Source organism: Lagenorhynchus albirostris, chromosome 15, assembly GCF_949774975.1.
Source record: "Lagenorhynchus albirostris chromosome 15, mLagAlb1.1, whole genome shotgun sequence".
Taxonomy (NCBI): Eukaryota; Metazoa; Chordata; class Mammalia; order Artiodactyla; family Delphinidae; genus Lagenorhynchus; species Lagenorhynchus albirostris.
The window spans coordinates 71,578,535-71,594,109 of record NC_083109.1 but is presented as its reverse complement, the minus strand read 5'-3'; the positions used below and the strand labels follow the sequence as shown (position 1 = coordinate 71,594,109).

At 55.7% G+C, this 15,575-nt stretch overlaps 2 protein-coding genes and 1 long non-coding RNA gene across 7 annotated transcripts; 1 reads left to right on the top strand and 2 right to left on the bottom strand.

The window, feature by feature from the left end:
• GDPD3 (glycerophosphodiester phosphodiesterase domain containing 3) lies at window positions 1–6,111 on the bottom strand. Of its 4 annotated transcripts, XM_060122250.1 has the most exons (10): window positions 5,446–6,111; window positions 5,139–5,181; window positions 4,768–4,903; window positions 4,630–4,675; window positions 4,349–4,467; window positions 4,180–4,269; window positions 3,727–3,860; window positions 2,107–2,166; window positions 1,955–2,006; window positions 1–195 (listed from the first exon to the last, which is right to left on the bottom strand). In XM_060122250.1, exons 1-10 carry the CDS (start codon window positions 5,582–5,584, stop codon window positions 58–60), a joined length of 957 nt encoding a protein of 318 aa, XP_059978233.1. In that variant the 5' UTR covers window positions 5,585–6,111; the 3' UTR covers window positions 1–57. The 4 variants fall into 4 exon arrangements, with proteins under 4 accessions (XP_059978233.1, XP_059978230.1, XP_059978231.1 ...); XM_060122247.1 differs by having other exon boundaries at window positions 4,349–4,675; XM_060122248.1 differs by lacking the exon at window positions 5,446–6,111 and having other exon boundaries at window positions 4,349–4,675; window positions 5,139–5,419.
• A 148-nt stretch (window positions 6,112–6,259) lies between these two features.
• MAPK3 (mitogen-activated protein kinase 3) lies at window positions 6,260–13,072 on the bottom strand. Of its 2 annotated transcripts, none has more exons than XM_060122251.1 (9): window positions 12,938–13,060; window positions 11,701–11,878; window positions 9,687–9,876; window positions 9,375–9,491; window positions 8,961–9,075; window positions 8,443–8,574; window positions 7,952–8,061; window positions 7,702–7,856; window positions 6,260–6,853 (listed from the first exon to the last, which is right to left on the bottom strand). In XM_060122251.1, the coding sequence occupies exons 1-8, from the start codon at window positions 12,948–12,950 to the stop codon at window positions 7,734–7,736; spliced, it is 978 nt and encodes a 325-aa protein (XP_059978234.1). In that variant the 5' UTR covers window positions 12,951–13,060; the 3' UTR covers window positions 6,260–6,853; window positions 7,702–7,733. The 2 variants fall into 2 exon arrangements, with proteins under 2 accessions (XP_059978234.1, XP_059978235.1); XM_060122252.1 differs by lacking the exon at window positions 6,260–6,853 and adding an exon at window positions 6,880–7,264 and having other exon boundaries at window positions 11,701–11,883; window positions 12,938–13,072.
• A 200-nt stretch (window positions 13,073–13,272) lies between these two features.
• LOC132505310 (uncharacterized) lies at window positions 13,273–15,086 on the top strand. Its single transcript, XR_009535356.1, has 2 exons — window positions 13,273–13,690; window positions 14,211–15,086. It is a non-coding gene; the product is annotated as an uncharacterized LOC132505310 (long non-coding RNA).
• The last annotated feature ends 489 nt before the right edge of the window (window positions 15,087–15,575 follow it).

The window sequence follows — 15,575 nt, the reverse complement described above, 5'->3', positions numbered from 1 at the left end:
TGAAAAGAATACATTTATTGGGGAAGAGAAATAGAGGAGAGGGCGAGCACCTCTGGGTTAGGAGGCCGGGGCAGGTGGTCCATGGTTGTCCAGGTAGCGCCTCAGGGCTGTCGGGTAATCAGTTATGACGCCGGTGGCCCCCAGGCGGAAGGCCACTTCAAAATCTGACTCTTCATTAAGGCACCAAAATACCACCTAGTGGGGAGGGAGGGGCTTGTAGTTTCCCAACAACTTTACCTAGCGCTTCCCCTTGTATCCAGATGCTGGGAGCTCTCCTCCTCTGTGGAGACCTCCCAGCAGTGCTATGCTGGAGCTGACTGTCACATTTTCAGGAATTTTGAAAACTGGTTATTAAATACAGCCATTATTAAGTATTACATTACATAAACATACAATTCAATAAATTATATTAAAAACAAAGGTAATAAATACTCAAAACTCATCACTTCCTAATTATTTTACCACATTTTACTGTTACCCATGTTCTGGAGGTCATCTACATCTATCGAATGTATAAGACGGAAATAGTATATAATGGTGTGCTACCACACCACACATCTCTTCCCAACTCTGTTCTGTGAATTCATGTTGGTAGCCTGAAATTAGCCAAGGTGGGAGTATATACAGCAGGGAAATTACCTCATGTTCAAATCAAGGGGTTTCTTTCCCCCTGGGACAGCTGGTAGTGGAATGTTTGCCAGCCTGCCTCCCAGCCTGCCTCCCAGCCTGCCTCCCAGCCTGCCCATATCCTGCTGCTCTACATCTTCCCTGCCTTCTGAGTCCTCTCCTGTGGGCACTGAAGTAGGCTGAGCTGGTATTTGTACCCTGGGCTAAGTCACTGGCTGGACATCTCAGTTTCTTAATTTCACAAATGAGAGTGATGGTCTATCCTCCCAGTGTTACGAGGAAGACCGTGGAGCAGGAGGCCTGACCTGAAAGAGCTATGTCATCCCCATGCCTTGCTCACCCCAACATCCAATCAGTGGCCGAGTCCGGCCTGTCTGTGACTTAACCCTTCCATCCATCCCTGCTGCTGCCACCTAAGCCTCAGTCCTGTCAGTGGCAGCATCAGGCGCCTAGTGAGACTCTGCTTCCACACTGGCCCCCACAATCCCTTCTCCACGTGGTGGCCAGAGTGACCCTCACTCGACAAGGCTTAATTGAATCAGGTCTCTCGCCTGCTTAAGGCCCTCAAAAGCTTCCCTCTCCTTTGGGCTGAAGTCCAGGTTCCTTACTGAGGTTCACAGGCTGCCTGCCGCAGCCTCTCCTGCCTTCTCCAGCTCCCCTGGTGCCACTTCCTCCAAACTGCAGCCTGGTGGGACCCCTCTCAGTTCCTCTGCTGGCCTCTTGCTTCTCATGACCTTCCCACATGCTGAGCCTCCTGCTGAGATGCTCTCCCTTTCCCCTCCCTGCCAGCCGGCTCCTCACTGCTTCTAGAAGGCCTTCTCTGACGCCACAGACCACAGCACTCTTCTTCCTTTCTGTCCACTGGCTGCCCCTGCGATGCCTGCTTTTCCCCATCCTCTGCCCCTGATGGTAAGCTCCCTGCTCCTTCCCCGGGACCACAGTGCCTGGAACTGTGTTCTCAACACAGTCAGTTCCCAACAAAGGTTTGCTAATTAAATGACCTGGTCAGAGCTGATGCTCGGTAGGTTGGAGTGGGGTGGGGGTGGCCTGGGCTGGTCTTCCCCTTTTCTGGTCTCTTCCCAGCCCCTCTCATCAGGGATCAGGACAGTTCAATATATCATCATTATCGTAACGGCTAGCCTTTATCAAGCCCTTACTAAGTATCGGCTACATATCCAGAAGAATTAAGTATATCATTATCCCCATTTTACAGATGAAGAAACTGAGACTCAGAAGGTGATCTGTCCAAGTGACCCAGCCAGTTAATAAAAGGGCTGTGACTGGAATGTCGTGCTGGGCCCACACTGTGAACAACCCACTTGCTCACCTGCACCCCTCGCTGCTCCAGGTGTTGGATCAGACTTTTCCTCATGATGAGCCTGGTGGGGGGCGGGGTAGCAAAGGCTGTGATGAGAGGGGACTAAGGAGAAGGGCGGGTCTCTGTGGGATCCCTCCACCTAGCCTTCTCGCCCATCTCACCATTTGGAAACCACAGCCGCCAGCTGATTCAGCCCAGAGCAGGAAAATGGGAAGTAGGTCCTGTGGAGAGGTGGTGTCGTGGTCAGCCCCTTGGGTCTCTCTCTGTCACAGGTGGGGTGGGGGTGGTAGTGACCGCCCCCCAACCCGTATAACCCTACTCCCTCTAGAAGAACCTTTGCGGCTGCCCAGAGGAACAAGTCACCCATTGCTCAGTGACTTCCTACTCCGGTATCCTTGACTCCATGTTTTGAGGGTGTGCCCCTCCCCTCACCGTTTTACAGAAGAAGAAACTGAGTCTTGGAGAACTAAAGTGACTTGCCCGAGGTCACACAGCAAATCCATGGTGGGGCCAGGGCCAGGACCCAGCTTGATTCCCAAACTGTATACGCAGCTGGAGGTCCTCCTGGTTAGGCCTGACCAACTTCCTGAGACCAGACAGCATTTTATTCGGTCGGCTACTTGTCCCTAATTGTTCCACTCCAAAGTGACTTTATTTATGTTTTTTTAATGATGAATTTTTTGTTGTTATTGTCGTGTTTTGTTTGGCTGTGCTGTGAGGCATGCGGCATCTTAGTTCCCTGACCAGGGACTGAACCTGTGCCCCCTGCAGTGGAAGAGTGGAGTCCTAACCACTGGACCTCCAGGGAAGTCCCGGGGTGACCTTAGAGGCTTTCACAGTGTCCCAGGGCAGGCTCTGCTGTGTGACCTTGGGCAAATTACAGAACCTCTCTGAGCCTCAGATTCTCCATGGGGGTCATGATTCCTGTTATCTCCTGAGGGTGCTGCAAGGTAAGGCTCAAATAAACTAAAGGATGTGAAAACACCTTGCAAAACCCGTAAAAAAAGTTAGGTACACCAAGTTTGTAGTATAATGATCTCTTTGTGGCAAGGGATGATGGGGGTTGGCTGGGAGCTTCCCTCAGGACGACAGAGGGGAGCAGAAAGCACTGGGGCCGCCACAGAGGAGGTCTCAGAAGGCAAACGGAGGGTCCCGGCCTGAGAGCTGGTGAAGTATCCAAATTCCTGATACTTTGCCCAGCTGTTACTTTGTTAATCCTTGTCCCCAAGCAGGAAAATGCTTGCCTTTCTGTTTGAGAATGAGAGTGATGCTGTAATTAATAAATATTTGTCTTCCCACCCAGACTGTAAGCTCGTGAAGGGCCTCTCCCCACCCACATTGGTCTTATTTACTAGTGTAAGTGCACCTGAAACAGAGTAGGCATTCAATAACTCTTTGTTGGATGACTAGATGAACAAATGAACCCTTGTCCTAAAACTCCACCCACATCAGCGCACATTTGCATAGGATTTCAGGGGGTTCGTGTCCCCCTTAGTATTCATGAATGCTTGGTGAGACCACTGTCTTCAAAGGACCCCGGATGGGAGATTATCCTTGAGGGTAGCCAGGGAGCTGGGGACACTGGATCTCCTGCTCCACACGGGACCCTGCACAAGGGGGTTTGAAGTGGGGGGTGTTTTTTTTTTAAACTTTTAATTTTATGTTGCAGCATAATTGATTAACAATGTTGTTTTAGTTTCCGGTGTAAGGTGGAGGGGGCTGTTTTTGAGGACAGAAGTCTGGGGGAGAATGAGGAAGGGAGACGGGGACCCTGTAGGTACCTGTTGATGATGGTGGGCAGGAAAGAGATGAGGAACCTCTCAGGGATCGAGATGAAGGGCAGCAGCCCCAGGTAATAGAGCAGCAGCACCCAGAATCCTCGGCTTATTGTGAAGGCGGTGGGCATCTCAGGGTTCTGGAAGCCAAGGGGAAGTGAGAAAGGGGATCAGTCTGCTCCTGTGGGAGCGGAGAGGAGGCTTGGGCTGCACAGTTTTCAACATTCAGGAAACCCTACTACCTGCAGGATCAAAGCCACATCTTGGCCCAGCGTTCCAAGCCCAGAGCCCGCTTCTGTCCCTCTGGCATGCCTTTGCTCACACACCTTCCCCACCTCTCCCGCTCTCCAAATCCCACCCCTGGAAACCCTGCTCAGGGCTCCTGCAGAACCCCCAGACCCCTCTGGCCTAAGCCCGTTTGGGAGGGGCAGTGGGCGCAGGGAGGGGTAAGGGACTCACAGCGGCCTTGCACTTCTTCATGACTGAGCTCTTCTCCGAGGCCCAGATGGTGATTTCATCGCGTTCATAGTGCCTCACCAGGCCCGCTATCTGGGAGGGGGAGGAGGTGATGGGGAGTCAGGCCTCCATCCAGCCCTGGGCCCTCGCCCACCCCTGCCCACAGCACCACCTTGCGAATGAGCTCTTCATTTTGCTCTTTGACCTCCACGCTTATGGGCATCCGCGGAAAGCTCCGGAACACGTCCTCCAGACGCACCATGTGCCTGTCTGACCCGTGTGCAAAGTGGCCTGAGGGGTTGTGGGAAGAAGGATCAGAGAAGGATTGCTGGGGTGGGGGGCTGCAAGCCCGGGGGGAGGGCGTGGGTCCCAAAGGGGAAAAGAGGGCAGGAGGTTGAGGCCGTGACCCCACTCCAGCTGGCTCAGCCCGGCGCTGACAGCCCACACGCTCACCTGGCGAGAAGTAAACCTCCAGCTCTTCCTTGTAGAGGGGCAGCTCCTATAGGGAGAGCAGGGAGCATGTCACCAGGAGTCACGCGTGGAGGCACGGTGGTTCTCTGGGCACGGTTGGGGTGCTGGGGCAAGGCCCACCTCAAAGTCCAGGCTGCCCACATCCCTATTCACGCCTGACTGGCGGGACAGGCTCTTGTCGTGTGACACCACCACCACGCCATCCCGAGTCAGCTGGCAGTCGAGCTCCAGGAGGTCGGCTCTCTGGGCCACGGCGCTATGGGAGCGAAGGTCAGTGAGTGGCCGAGGGATGGGGGATGCGCCAGACAGCAGGGTGGTGGGGATGTTTAGGGGAACGTGAGGCAGTTCTGGCCGGATGTGCAGGCTGTGCCCTGCACGACTCCAGGGGGCTCCAGTCACGCAGAGCAGGAAGTGAACGGCGCCCCTTAGCGTCACGCCTCGCATAGCTGGCACAACCTTACCCGGAAGCTTGGCCAGGCAGGTGGACTCACTTTTCCATGGCCTCCATGGTGTTCTCCAGGCGCTCTCCAGATCCTGTGTGGGGCATCCAGGGTGGGTTCCTGCGGCCCGGCCCCGCCCCCTGCCTCATCAGCCCCAGGCAGGCCGGGTTGAGCAGCCTCTTCTTCCCTGTTCCACATCCTGCCCTGCCACCCGGCTCTCCGCCCACCTCGAACTCTGCCCTCCTTTAACATCCTGCCCTTTGGACCTACCCCTCTCTGCTGTCCACCCTGGCACCTGCCTTGCTATCCTCACTCCATCCTCAGAAGCTCCCACCCCGTCTACCCCAGCCCAGCTCACCTCCCCGGTGGGCCCCCAGGCGGGGACAGAAGGCTGAAACCCACGGCGTATGCAGCAGGCGAGGTCGGCGCAGGAAGAAGATGGAGAGCATGACATAGCTGCTCAGGGCGGGCAGGGTGTAGTACAGCAGAGAGCTCATGGTCGCGCCGCTGCTTCAGGCCCTGGCTGCCGCAAGCTGAGCCATTCCCGATGGGCTGTGTTGCCTCGCTGAATGCCTGGCTGATGTAGGCTGGCTCCGCCACCGGCTGCCACCACACCCCTTGGGACCTGCTGAGCCTGCTTCTGGCCTGAGGCCAGACTGCAGGGCTCAGCTGGGGTTGGGGTAGAGGCAGGAGTAGAGGCCAGGCAGCTCTGGCCCGCGTACCCCCAGGCCCTTCACACACCCCAGAATGCCTCTCTCTGTGGCCACACTGGGGAATCAAGTCCCCCCCGCCCCCCACCAGCTCTGCTACAACACTCCCCCTTCCCACTGGTATGTGCGCCCAGGGTATGTAGCATGCCACCCCTTGCCATTTCCAGAGAAGCCGGGGGTGTATAGTGTGTCCCTGAGTCACTCCAGAATCACCCCCAGCCAGATAAGACAGGAAGCCATTAGAGTGGGGACAGAATAGTGACTAAGGGGGAGACTGACCCCACTCCGTCTAGGAGTCTGGAACTCCTTACACTCCCAGCCTCAACCCTGGCCAGCGGGGGAGCCAAAGGCCGCCGCTCCAGGTAAAGCCACAGGTGGGAAGCAGCGGGGCTGGAGACTCAGTCCTCAAAGCAGCAAGGATTACGGTCAGGGCATCGGCGAACACAGACAGAGCCAGGGCCATCCATAGACACACCTCTATATTTATATATTAGATACAGGCACGGGGTGGGCAGGGGCACTGGGCTCTCCACGTGCCCCCGCCTCCACTTCTGTTCACCCACACACAGAAGCAGCGGGGACGTTAGATGTGGCAGCTTTGTGGGGGAGGGTTTAGGTCTGCTCCTCAGGGACACTAGTCCTTGAGCCTTAGGAATGTTCCTTCAGGGAAAATGGGGTGGGGTTTTAATGGGCTGAGTGGGGCAGGGCTGGCCCTGAGTCCCCACTCAAGTGTCCTCCATGTCCCTCCCCCACTGCCCCTCAGTAGGTCCCGGGGCAGCCAGAGCCCTTGAATTCCAGAACTACCAGAGACTGGGAGAGCCGGGCAGACGGTGGCAGAACAGCAGAGGGGAATTTGCTTTGGGGCCACCTGAGCCCCTCGGGTCCTCAGGTGAGGGGGGAGGGCGCGTTGGCCTGCCTGAAGCAGGATGCCTGAGCAAAGCAAAGGGAGGTGGCCAGGCCTGCCCTCTGCCTCGACCTGGGCTGTTGGGGTCTGGGCTGGGCACAGAGTCCATTTTCTAACAGTCCGGCAGGGGAGGGGCAGGCAGGAGGCAGGGCCTAAACAAAAAGGCAGGCAGGAAAGGAACCATTAGCACACGTGAGCGGACCTGCCAGAGCCCCGACCTCCACTTCCCTCATTTCGTCCTCACAGCCTGGCCTCTACTCCTGCCTTACGGTGAGTGTGATGCGGCTGGGTTTCCTTATCTGTGAATGCGGATGACATTAGTACCCATTTCAAGGTACTGCTATAAGGACTAAGTGAGTTAATCCATGCAAATCTCTTACAACAATGCTCGGGAGGTGTTTGCTCTCATTATCAGGACTGTGTCCAGGAAACTGAGCTGCAGCAAGGTGAGGTGTCTTGCACAATATCACACAGCCCTTATGGAGTATCAGAGGCGGGCTTTGAACCCAGGTGTGTCTGCCTTGCTGCTGTCAGGCCACAGCTGGCCAGAGACAGAGAGGAAACTAGAGGAGGAACAGAGAGCAGTGCGGGTGGCGGTAGCCCCAGCCGGGTCCCCCAAAGGTATGGGAACTGCTGACCTGGACACCAGGTGTGAAAAAGCCTGGCATGTGGGTCAGGCCGGATGCTGCCGGCTCCTCCCAAAGCAAATACTGCCCCACCTGCCTCTCTGCCCATCCTGGGGGAGCCAAAGCCTGGCTCCGTTCCTCAGATGGGTGAGAGGGGGCCCTCAGTGGCCTGGGGCTGGAGTGTGCAGGGTGTTGACAGGTGGGGGACATGTGGGGCTGGGTGGCCACGGGTCTGTGGCTGAGGCAGGCTCTGGCCCTTCTGTTGCCACCGTACACGTGGCTCATGGACGTGAGCAAGCTTGTGACTGCGTGGAGGCATGCTGGGCACCCTGGTCTCAGGGGGAATCTGTGCGTGGGTGGTGGGGAGCACTCACCAGGCCCCAGGGAGCAGAGGCATCTGTCCAGGTTAGGGGGCCTCCAGCACCCCAGGCTGGAAACGGGCTGTCTCCTGGAAGATGAGCTCCTTCAGCCGCTCCTTGGGTAGATCATCCAGCTCCATGTCGAAGGTGAAAGGTTCCTCGGCCACTGGCTGGGTGGCAAAGAAGTGGGGAGGCTCAGGACAGGGACTGAGGGATGCCCACCCATCCACCTACCTGCCAGCCCTGCTGCTGGTGGCTGGCCCACCTCATCTGTTGGGTCGTAGTACTGCTCCAGGTAGGGGTGAGCCAGTGCTTCTTCCACTGTGATCCGTTTGTTGGGGTTAAAGGTCAACATCCGGTCCAGCAGGTCAAGAGCTAGGGAAGCGCAGGTGTCAGGGGTCAAAGGGAAGGTCAGAGGAGCTCCCAGAAGCATTGCTTTTCTTCTCTGTGTCCAGAGGCCCAGGTAGCTACTGGGCCCATGTACCTTCTTCTACACCCAGTTTTTTGTGTTTTTTTTTTTTGCGGTATGCGGGCCTCTCACTGCGTGGCCTCTCCCGTTGCGGAGCACAGGCTCCGGACGTGCAGGCTCAGCGGCCATGGCTCACAGGCCCAGCCGCTCCGCGGCATGTGGGATCTTCCCGGACCAGGGCACGAACCCATGTCCCCTGCATCGGCAGGCGGACTCTCAGCCACTGCACCACCACGGAAGCCCTACACCCAGTTTTTATCACACACCAGCCCCCAAGTCTCTCTCACCTTTGGGGTCCGACTTGGGAAAAAGCTTGGCCCAGGCCACCTTGGTCTTGGAGGGTAGAGACTGTAGGTAGTTTCGGGCCTTCATGTTGATGATACAATTCAGGTCCTCCTGGGAGGGGGAGCCCAGGATACCTGTAGGTAAAGCAGGTGACTTGGTGAGCAATCTCTCCCTTCTGGGAACAGAAGGCGCCAGGAACAAGAGCCTCCACCAACCTGCTCCAGGCCACCAGTCAGTACTATGGTGGTGAAGAGCAAGGGGTCTGGATTCGGGCAGCCCTAGGTTCAAATCCAGGCCCTAGCACTTCCTAAGCATGGGGTGTATGTAGCCTTACTGTTCCCATCTATCAAATGGGGACGGTATCTATACCTCAGTGAACTACTGTGAAATGTTGTAGGGGCCCCACACATGGTCGTGCCCGTGACCTGACTCCCACAGACTCACTGACCCTGACCCTAAAGAAATCTCACCTCCAATAAGTGAAATCTCCCTCCCACTCAGCTGGCCAGTCCCCCCTCACCCAGAATGTGGTTGAGCTGGTCCAGGTAGTGCTTGCCCGGGAAGATGGGCCGGTTGGAGAGCATCTCAGCCAGAATGCAGCCCACAGACCAGATGTCGATGGACTTGGTGTAGCCCTGGGGAGGAGGAGAAAGTGGTGGGCTCCTGGGCCAGCCTCAACCTGTTGTTGAGCCAACCCTGATGTTTGCGCCTGCCCACAACCCCCGACCTAGGTTCAACACCAGCCAGGGAGGCAGAGGGCAGAGGCCCAGAGGAGCTAATCCACAGTTTCTTTCCGGAGCCCAAGGACCAGCATAATGTGACAAGGCCTGGGGGTAGACTTCCTGCATCACGGGGGTCACTGCCTGGCTTAGAGGAGGCTCCAGGGCTCTGTGGGACACAGCCCCTTCCCTTCAGGGGTGGGTGGCCCCCCTACCTTGGAGTTAAGCATGATCTCTGGGGCCCGGTACCAGCGTGTAGCCACGTATTCCGTCAGAAAGCCAGTGTGGTCGTGCTCAGGATCGGCAATCCGGGCAAGACCAAAATCACAGATCTAGAAGGCAAGCCAGGCTACTGAGCTCGGTGCTCAAGGCCTCCTGGGCCCAAGTAATCATATCACCGCGTCTCTGCCCATGCTGTTCCCTTTGCTTGCGATACTCTCCCACCTATGGGGTGGGGGGGTGGGTACTGGGCACCTGCAAGCCTGAGACCCCAGGGGTAGGAGGAGACCGGCCCTCAACTCTCTGACCTTAAGGTCGCAGGTGGTGTTGATGAGCAGGTTGGAGGGCTTTAAATCCCGGTGGAGCACGTTGGCGGAATGGATATACTTGAGGCCCCGCAGGATTTGGTAGAGGAAGTAGCAGATGTGGTCGTTGCTCAGCTGCTGGCTTTTAAGCAACTTGTACAGGTCTGTCTCCATCAGGTCTTGCACAATGTAGCTGAGGTTGGTGCCAGAGACCCCCCAGATGGGGGCAGCGAGAGGCACTTGGTTAAGAAGAAGAGCCTTTGGTCAACAGGCTTCATATCCCTCCAGCTGATGCCCCTGGGACTCAACAGATCTGCCGACTCATATCATGAGCTGGGCAACGCCCATACTTAGCAGTTGGGCTCAAGGCCTCTGCCGGATCTCAGCCAGGGACCCTGACCAAAGCACTTCAGTTCTGTGGCCTCAGTTTCCCTACTGGGAGAATAGGGCTACTCAACTGTGGGAAGCAGGAGAATGTCCCATTTAAGAGCAGTAACTCTGGAGTTCACCTGCCAGTGTCTGAATCCCCACTGCCCTGCTCATTGGCTTTGTGGCCTCAACCTGTCTGTACCTCTTCTTCCTCATCTGTAAAGTAAGGGGAAAAAATTGTTCTTTAGAAAGTGGTTGTGAAGATTAGCAGAGAGATGACCCATGCAGAGCAGCCAGCCCAGTGCCTGGCATGTCGTAAGTGCTCGGCAAACATGAACTAGTACTGCTGTTATAAAAGCCTTAGCCACATGGCTCGAGGTTAAATGAGATAATGTATGAACACCATCTGGCATGCAATAAATGTTTGCTTAAAAATAAATGCCTGCGTTATGGGAATGGTTTGTGCAAGACGATGAGGAGAAACTCCCCATTGCACACTCCCACTCAGGGTGCTTGGCCATACATCCAAAGACAGAGGAGTAAATGTCCTTTTATATTCTAAGAGAAAAAGACTACACATAAATAAACAAATAAATGTCATGTGGTTTGCTTCTGGAAGACTAAATTAGGGCTGTCTTTCAGAATCAGCCTCCAAAGGGCCTTCTGAGAACACCTGGACCAACCCTGCTGTTTTAAAGATGAGGAGGCCCGACACGATGCAGTGACCTGGTTAAGGTCACACGGCAAGCTGGGGGTGAGTGTGGAGATTTCCTGCCCTCGGTTTGTGGTGGAAGCTGCAAACGGTGCGATACTAATCCTCACTCTTGGGTGGAGGACTGGAACTGGCTGGGGTGGGTGGGGCAGGGGAGAGGTGATGGGCGTTATAAGCTGCTCACTGAGCCAGGCAGGAAGTGGACAACAAACTAGGAAAGCAATATGGGGGGAGGGCAGCAAAGGCAAGGCTGTCCCTCCCGGGGCAAGGTGCAAGTCCACAGGGGATTGGGGTGGGGCTCTGAGTGGGAAGTCCCAGAGAGAGGACAGGTTCTCATCTGGGGGAGAGGAGGAGGTAGCAACAGAAGCACTTGATTTTATTGAGGCTTTCTGAGTCTCAGTTGCTTCATCTTTGAAATGGAGCTGATGAGACCCATCTTATAGGGCAGCTGGGAGTTAGAATAAGAAATGTCAAAGCACTCGGCTTGCACTGCACCAGACTCATAGTAGCCCCTCCAAAAAGGGCAGTTTTCTTCCTTCCTGCCTTCCTTCCAGTCTGAGGACCCAGAGGAGAAAGAATCACCGTCTGTTAAACAAAAAAACTGACTGTGGGCAGAGGCTGGATCTCATCAGAGAACTGCAGATGTCAGAAGACAAAGCTCCCATAGAGACCATCTTGCCCAGCCCCCTACTGAGACAGAACTCAGAGAACAGACTTGCCCAGGGCCATACTGCCTGGTTGCAGCAGGCCAGGACTCATCTGAGGCCTCCCCGTCGTCCTCTTACACTCTGTGGCCTCTTTACTGCTGGAAAGTTTCTTTTACTGGGTTTGTTTTGGAGGGTGGTAGGGAAGAAGGAAACAGAAAACAAGCCAACAGTCACCCAGCCCAGCTCTGAGGCTGTGCCTGGCCAGCCATCTGGCCAAGGTGAAGGATACACATCCCTCATGGCATCCAGGGTGGGTGCCCGCAGAATGTCTCGGATGCCGATGACGTTCTCGTGGCGGAAGCGCAGCAAGATCTGGATCTCTCGCAACGTACGCTGGCAGTAGGTCTGATGCTCAAAGGGGCTGATTTTCTTGATGGCCACTCGAGTCTTGCGCACGTGGTCGTAAGCTGAGCTGAGAGGGCCAGAGATGTTGTTGGCATGGCTTTACGAAAGGGGGAGTCCAGGCCCGGTGGCCCCACCCAGGTCTTGGCAGGGAGGGGAGGGAGCAGGAGAGGCTCTGGCCAGTCATAAACAATGCTGGTTCCTTCCTGCTGTGAAGGCCTGGGATCTCCAGGGAGAAAGCTGGGGACCAGCCAGGCAGCCCTTCAGTGACTTCACAAACAGAGGAAGAGACTGACCGATCACTGACTTCCCCTCTCCTCAACCCTTTCCATTCTAGTTGCCCTGACCCCTCATCCTCCCCTTCCCAGGATGGGCTCCCTCAACCCAAGGCAGGTCCAGGGGTTGGGAGGTGTGGAGGACGTACAGTGAGGTAAATACAGTGAAAAGGAGGGAATCATAGGAGGGACTGGAGAGAAGGGGTAGGCAGGGCAGGGGTGGGTGTCAGGGGGAGGTTCCTGGGCAGCAGAGTTATTCCCAGATGACAAAGGCCCAGAGCACCCAGTGGGGCTGGGAGAACTCACAGACCCCTCCTAAAAGTTGCAGGAAGGCATTCCTGGACCCCTCATTGCTCACTGGGTCCCTGGCCCCAGGCCCAAAGCCCCACCCCACCCTGCCTAGCCCTGAGCTCTGCTCTTTTCTCCCAAACTCCTTGACCAGCCTCACTGAGGGGGGGTTCCAAGGCATCCTCTCCCCAGTGAAGGGTCCTTCACTCCTTCTTCACTAAGGATATTACCTCCCCAAGAAGACTTATTCTCTTCTCCTCACCCCGTGAGGTCCCCAAGGCCCCCACAGCTCCCCCACATATACTCAGATGCCCCTCCCTTTATTACAGAATGGTGGGTTCAAAGCTCCCAAGCCCCCTCTCCTTAGATTTTACGCAGCGCCCCCTCCCCCAGAAAGCACTCAAAGGCCCTCTCCCTGGGACGCTCCCCAGCCTCCTGAAGCCTCAGCTTCTTCAGGATGCTAAGAGTCCCCAAGGCCCAGAGAGCTCTCAGCAACCCTCCCTGCCCGCTCCCTCGGAGCCCCCTCCCCAAAGACGCCCCCGCCCCCAGAACGCCCCTCACCTGACCATGCCATACGCGCCCTCGCCGATGTACTGCAGCTGCGTGTAGCGCGGGCCCACGTCGAACGGCTGCCCCTTTACTATCTCTGCTTCCCCCGGGACCCCCGGGCCGACCCCGTCAGTTCCCCGGGGCTCCCCGCCCCCGCCCCCCTGAGCCGCCGCCGCCGCCGCCGCCGCCGCCGCCGCCATCTCCACTCCTCCCCTCCCGCCCGCCCGCCTGCCTCCCCCCGGCGGCCCCGCCCGAGGCCCCGCCCCTTCCCGCCCGCCCTGTCACCCGCGGAGCCTGGCGCTCCAGGCCCCGCCCCTGCCCGTCCCCGTCACGTGACCCACCACCCCGCGCCCAGCTTAAGGAACCTGGTCCTTGGCACCTGTCGGCTCCATCTACTCCAGTCAACCTTAGAAGCTCCCCAGGACCATCTTGAGACTGTCCAGACCCTCCCCCCGAATGCAGACCAGTAGGGCCGCCCGATGACCTCACCCAGAGCCACCCAGCAAATGAGTGCTGGACCGGGGACCAAGACCGGGCCACGTGGCCCCGCTGCCCCCGCCAGCCCCACTCAGCCGGAGGAGTGGCCCGGGCCTCGAGATGGAACCTTAAGGGAACCCTCACCAGCCCTCTGGAGTTTGGCCTCCCGGAGCCAGGCCCGATGCTAAGTGATCCAATGCGTATTTCACAGTGGCGGTGGGAGATGGATGCCTCACAGATGTGGCGTGCTTTTCACAGATGAGGAAACTGAAACCTGAGCTGGACAAGGTGACTTGAGAGCTGGAAAACCCAGGCTTCCAGACTCCCAGCGTAATGGCTTTCAGAAGGAGGCCTATCTGAGTGGGCTAGGGACCTGGCCTCAGCAACCAGGCTGTGCCTGTATCCTGAGGACAGATACTCCCAGCCTATCCTTACATGGAGAGCAGGGGAGAGGTGAGAGAGCTGCGTTGACTGGGTTTGGTGAAAATATACTATTAGGTTTTTCTGAAAAACAGCAAGATAGCTAACGTTTTTGTTGTAGTTGGGTTTGGCAATCCTGTCAAGATCGTCATCTTTTGATTCTGTACTAGACTTTACACAGTACTTGGTCCACTTCAGTTTCTTCATTAGGACAACCCCACAGTGCAGATGTCATCTGCTTTTCTGAGCTGGATGAGCAGGAGCCATGTCTGTCTTGTTCATCGCTGTATCCCCCACCCCTACACTCAAACTCAGACCCTCAGAAATTTTTTTTTTTTTTTTTTTGCAATATGCGGGCCTCTCACTGTTGTGGCCTCTTCCGTTGCAGAGTACAGGCTCCGGACGCGCAGGCTCAGCGGCCATGGCTCACGGGCCCAGCCACTCCGCGGCATGTGGGATCTTCCCGGACCGGGGCACGAACCACTGCGCCACCGGGGAAGCCCCTCCTCAGAAATTTTTGAATGGATGAATCGACTCTTACAGAATGGGAAACCTGAGAGTTGGGGAGCTGAGACTCAACATGGTATCTTCTGACACATAAGTAGATGCTCTTTTTCATTTCATTCTGTCTCCTGGAATCAAAGTCTGTTAAAACTGAAGAGAGGGCCCTCAGAGACCATCCAGTCCATCTCCCTCACTTCACAGTGAAAATGTGAGCTGGGACCTTCACAGAAACACACCTCCTAGGCTTAAGTAATGTTGTTTTTGTCTTCCTTAGAAGCTGGGAGTAGGTCCTTGTATACATTAAAGATCAAGAGACAAAATGGAACTGTAATTATGATTCTGAAATTACTCATAATTAGATCTATGGTGAGGCTCTAATTCAGATTGAGACCAAGTTGCTGGTTCCCAATAACCCACAAGTCAGTGAAGGTTCAAGAGGTGCTAATTAGGACTTTCCTGGTGGCGCAGTGGTTAAGAATCTGCGTGCCAGTGCAGGGGACACTGTTTGAGCCCTGATCTGGGAAGATCCCACATGCCGCGGAGCAACTAAGTCCATGTACCACAGCTACTGAAGTCCGTGCGCCACAGCTACTGAAGCCTGCACGCCTAGAGCACATGATCCGCAACAGGAGAACCACCGCAATGAGATGCCCGCGCACCGCAACGAAGAATAGCCCCCGCTCGCCGCACGGAGAGAAAGCCTGCGCGCAGCAACGAAGACCCAACAAGCCAAAAATAAATAAATAATTAATTTTAAAAACAAGAGGTGCTAATTAGATCCTTTTTTTTTTTTTTAGTTATTCATTTGATAAGCTATTGAATGGTACTGTGTGCAAAGCTCTGAGCTAGGCACTAGGGCTGATAAAAGATTACTGTATAGTGTGAATTAGTGGTGAAGAGCAAGAGCTCTCTGGTGTCAGATTGCCTGGATTAGAATCCCATTTTTGCCACTTGCTATGTTATCCTGGACAGATTACACACTGGCCTCTCTACTCATCGAATTTCTAATCTTAAAAAGAAATGATAGGACTTCCCTAGTGGCACAGTGGTTAAGAATCCTCCTGCCAAAAGCAATTATATTCCAATAAAGATGTTAAGAAAAAAAGAAAAGAATCCGCCTGCCAATGCAGGGGACATGGGTTCGAGCCCTGGTCCTCCAGGAAGATCCCACATGCCATGGAGCAACTAAGCCCATGCGCCAAAACTACTAAGCCTGCGCTCTAGGGCCCTCGAGCTGCAACTACTGAGC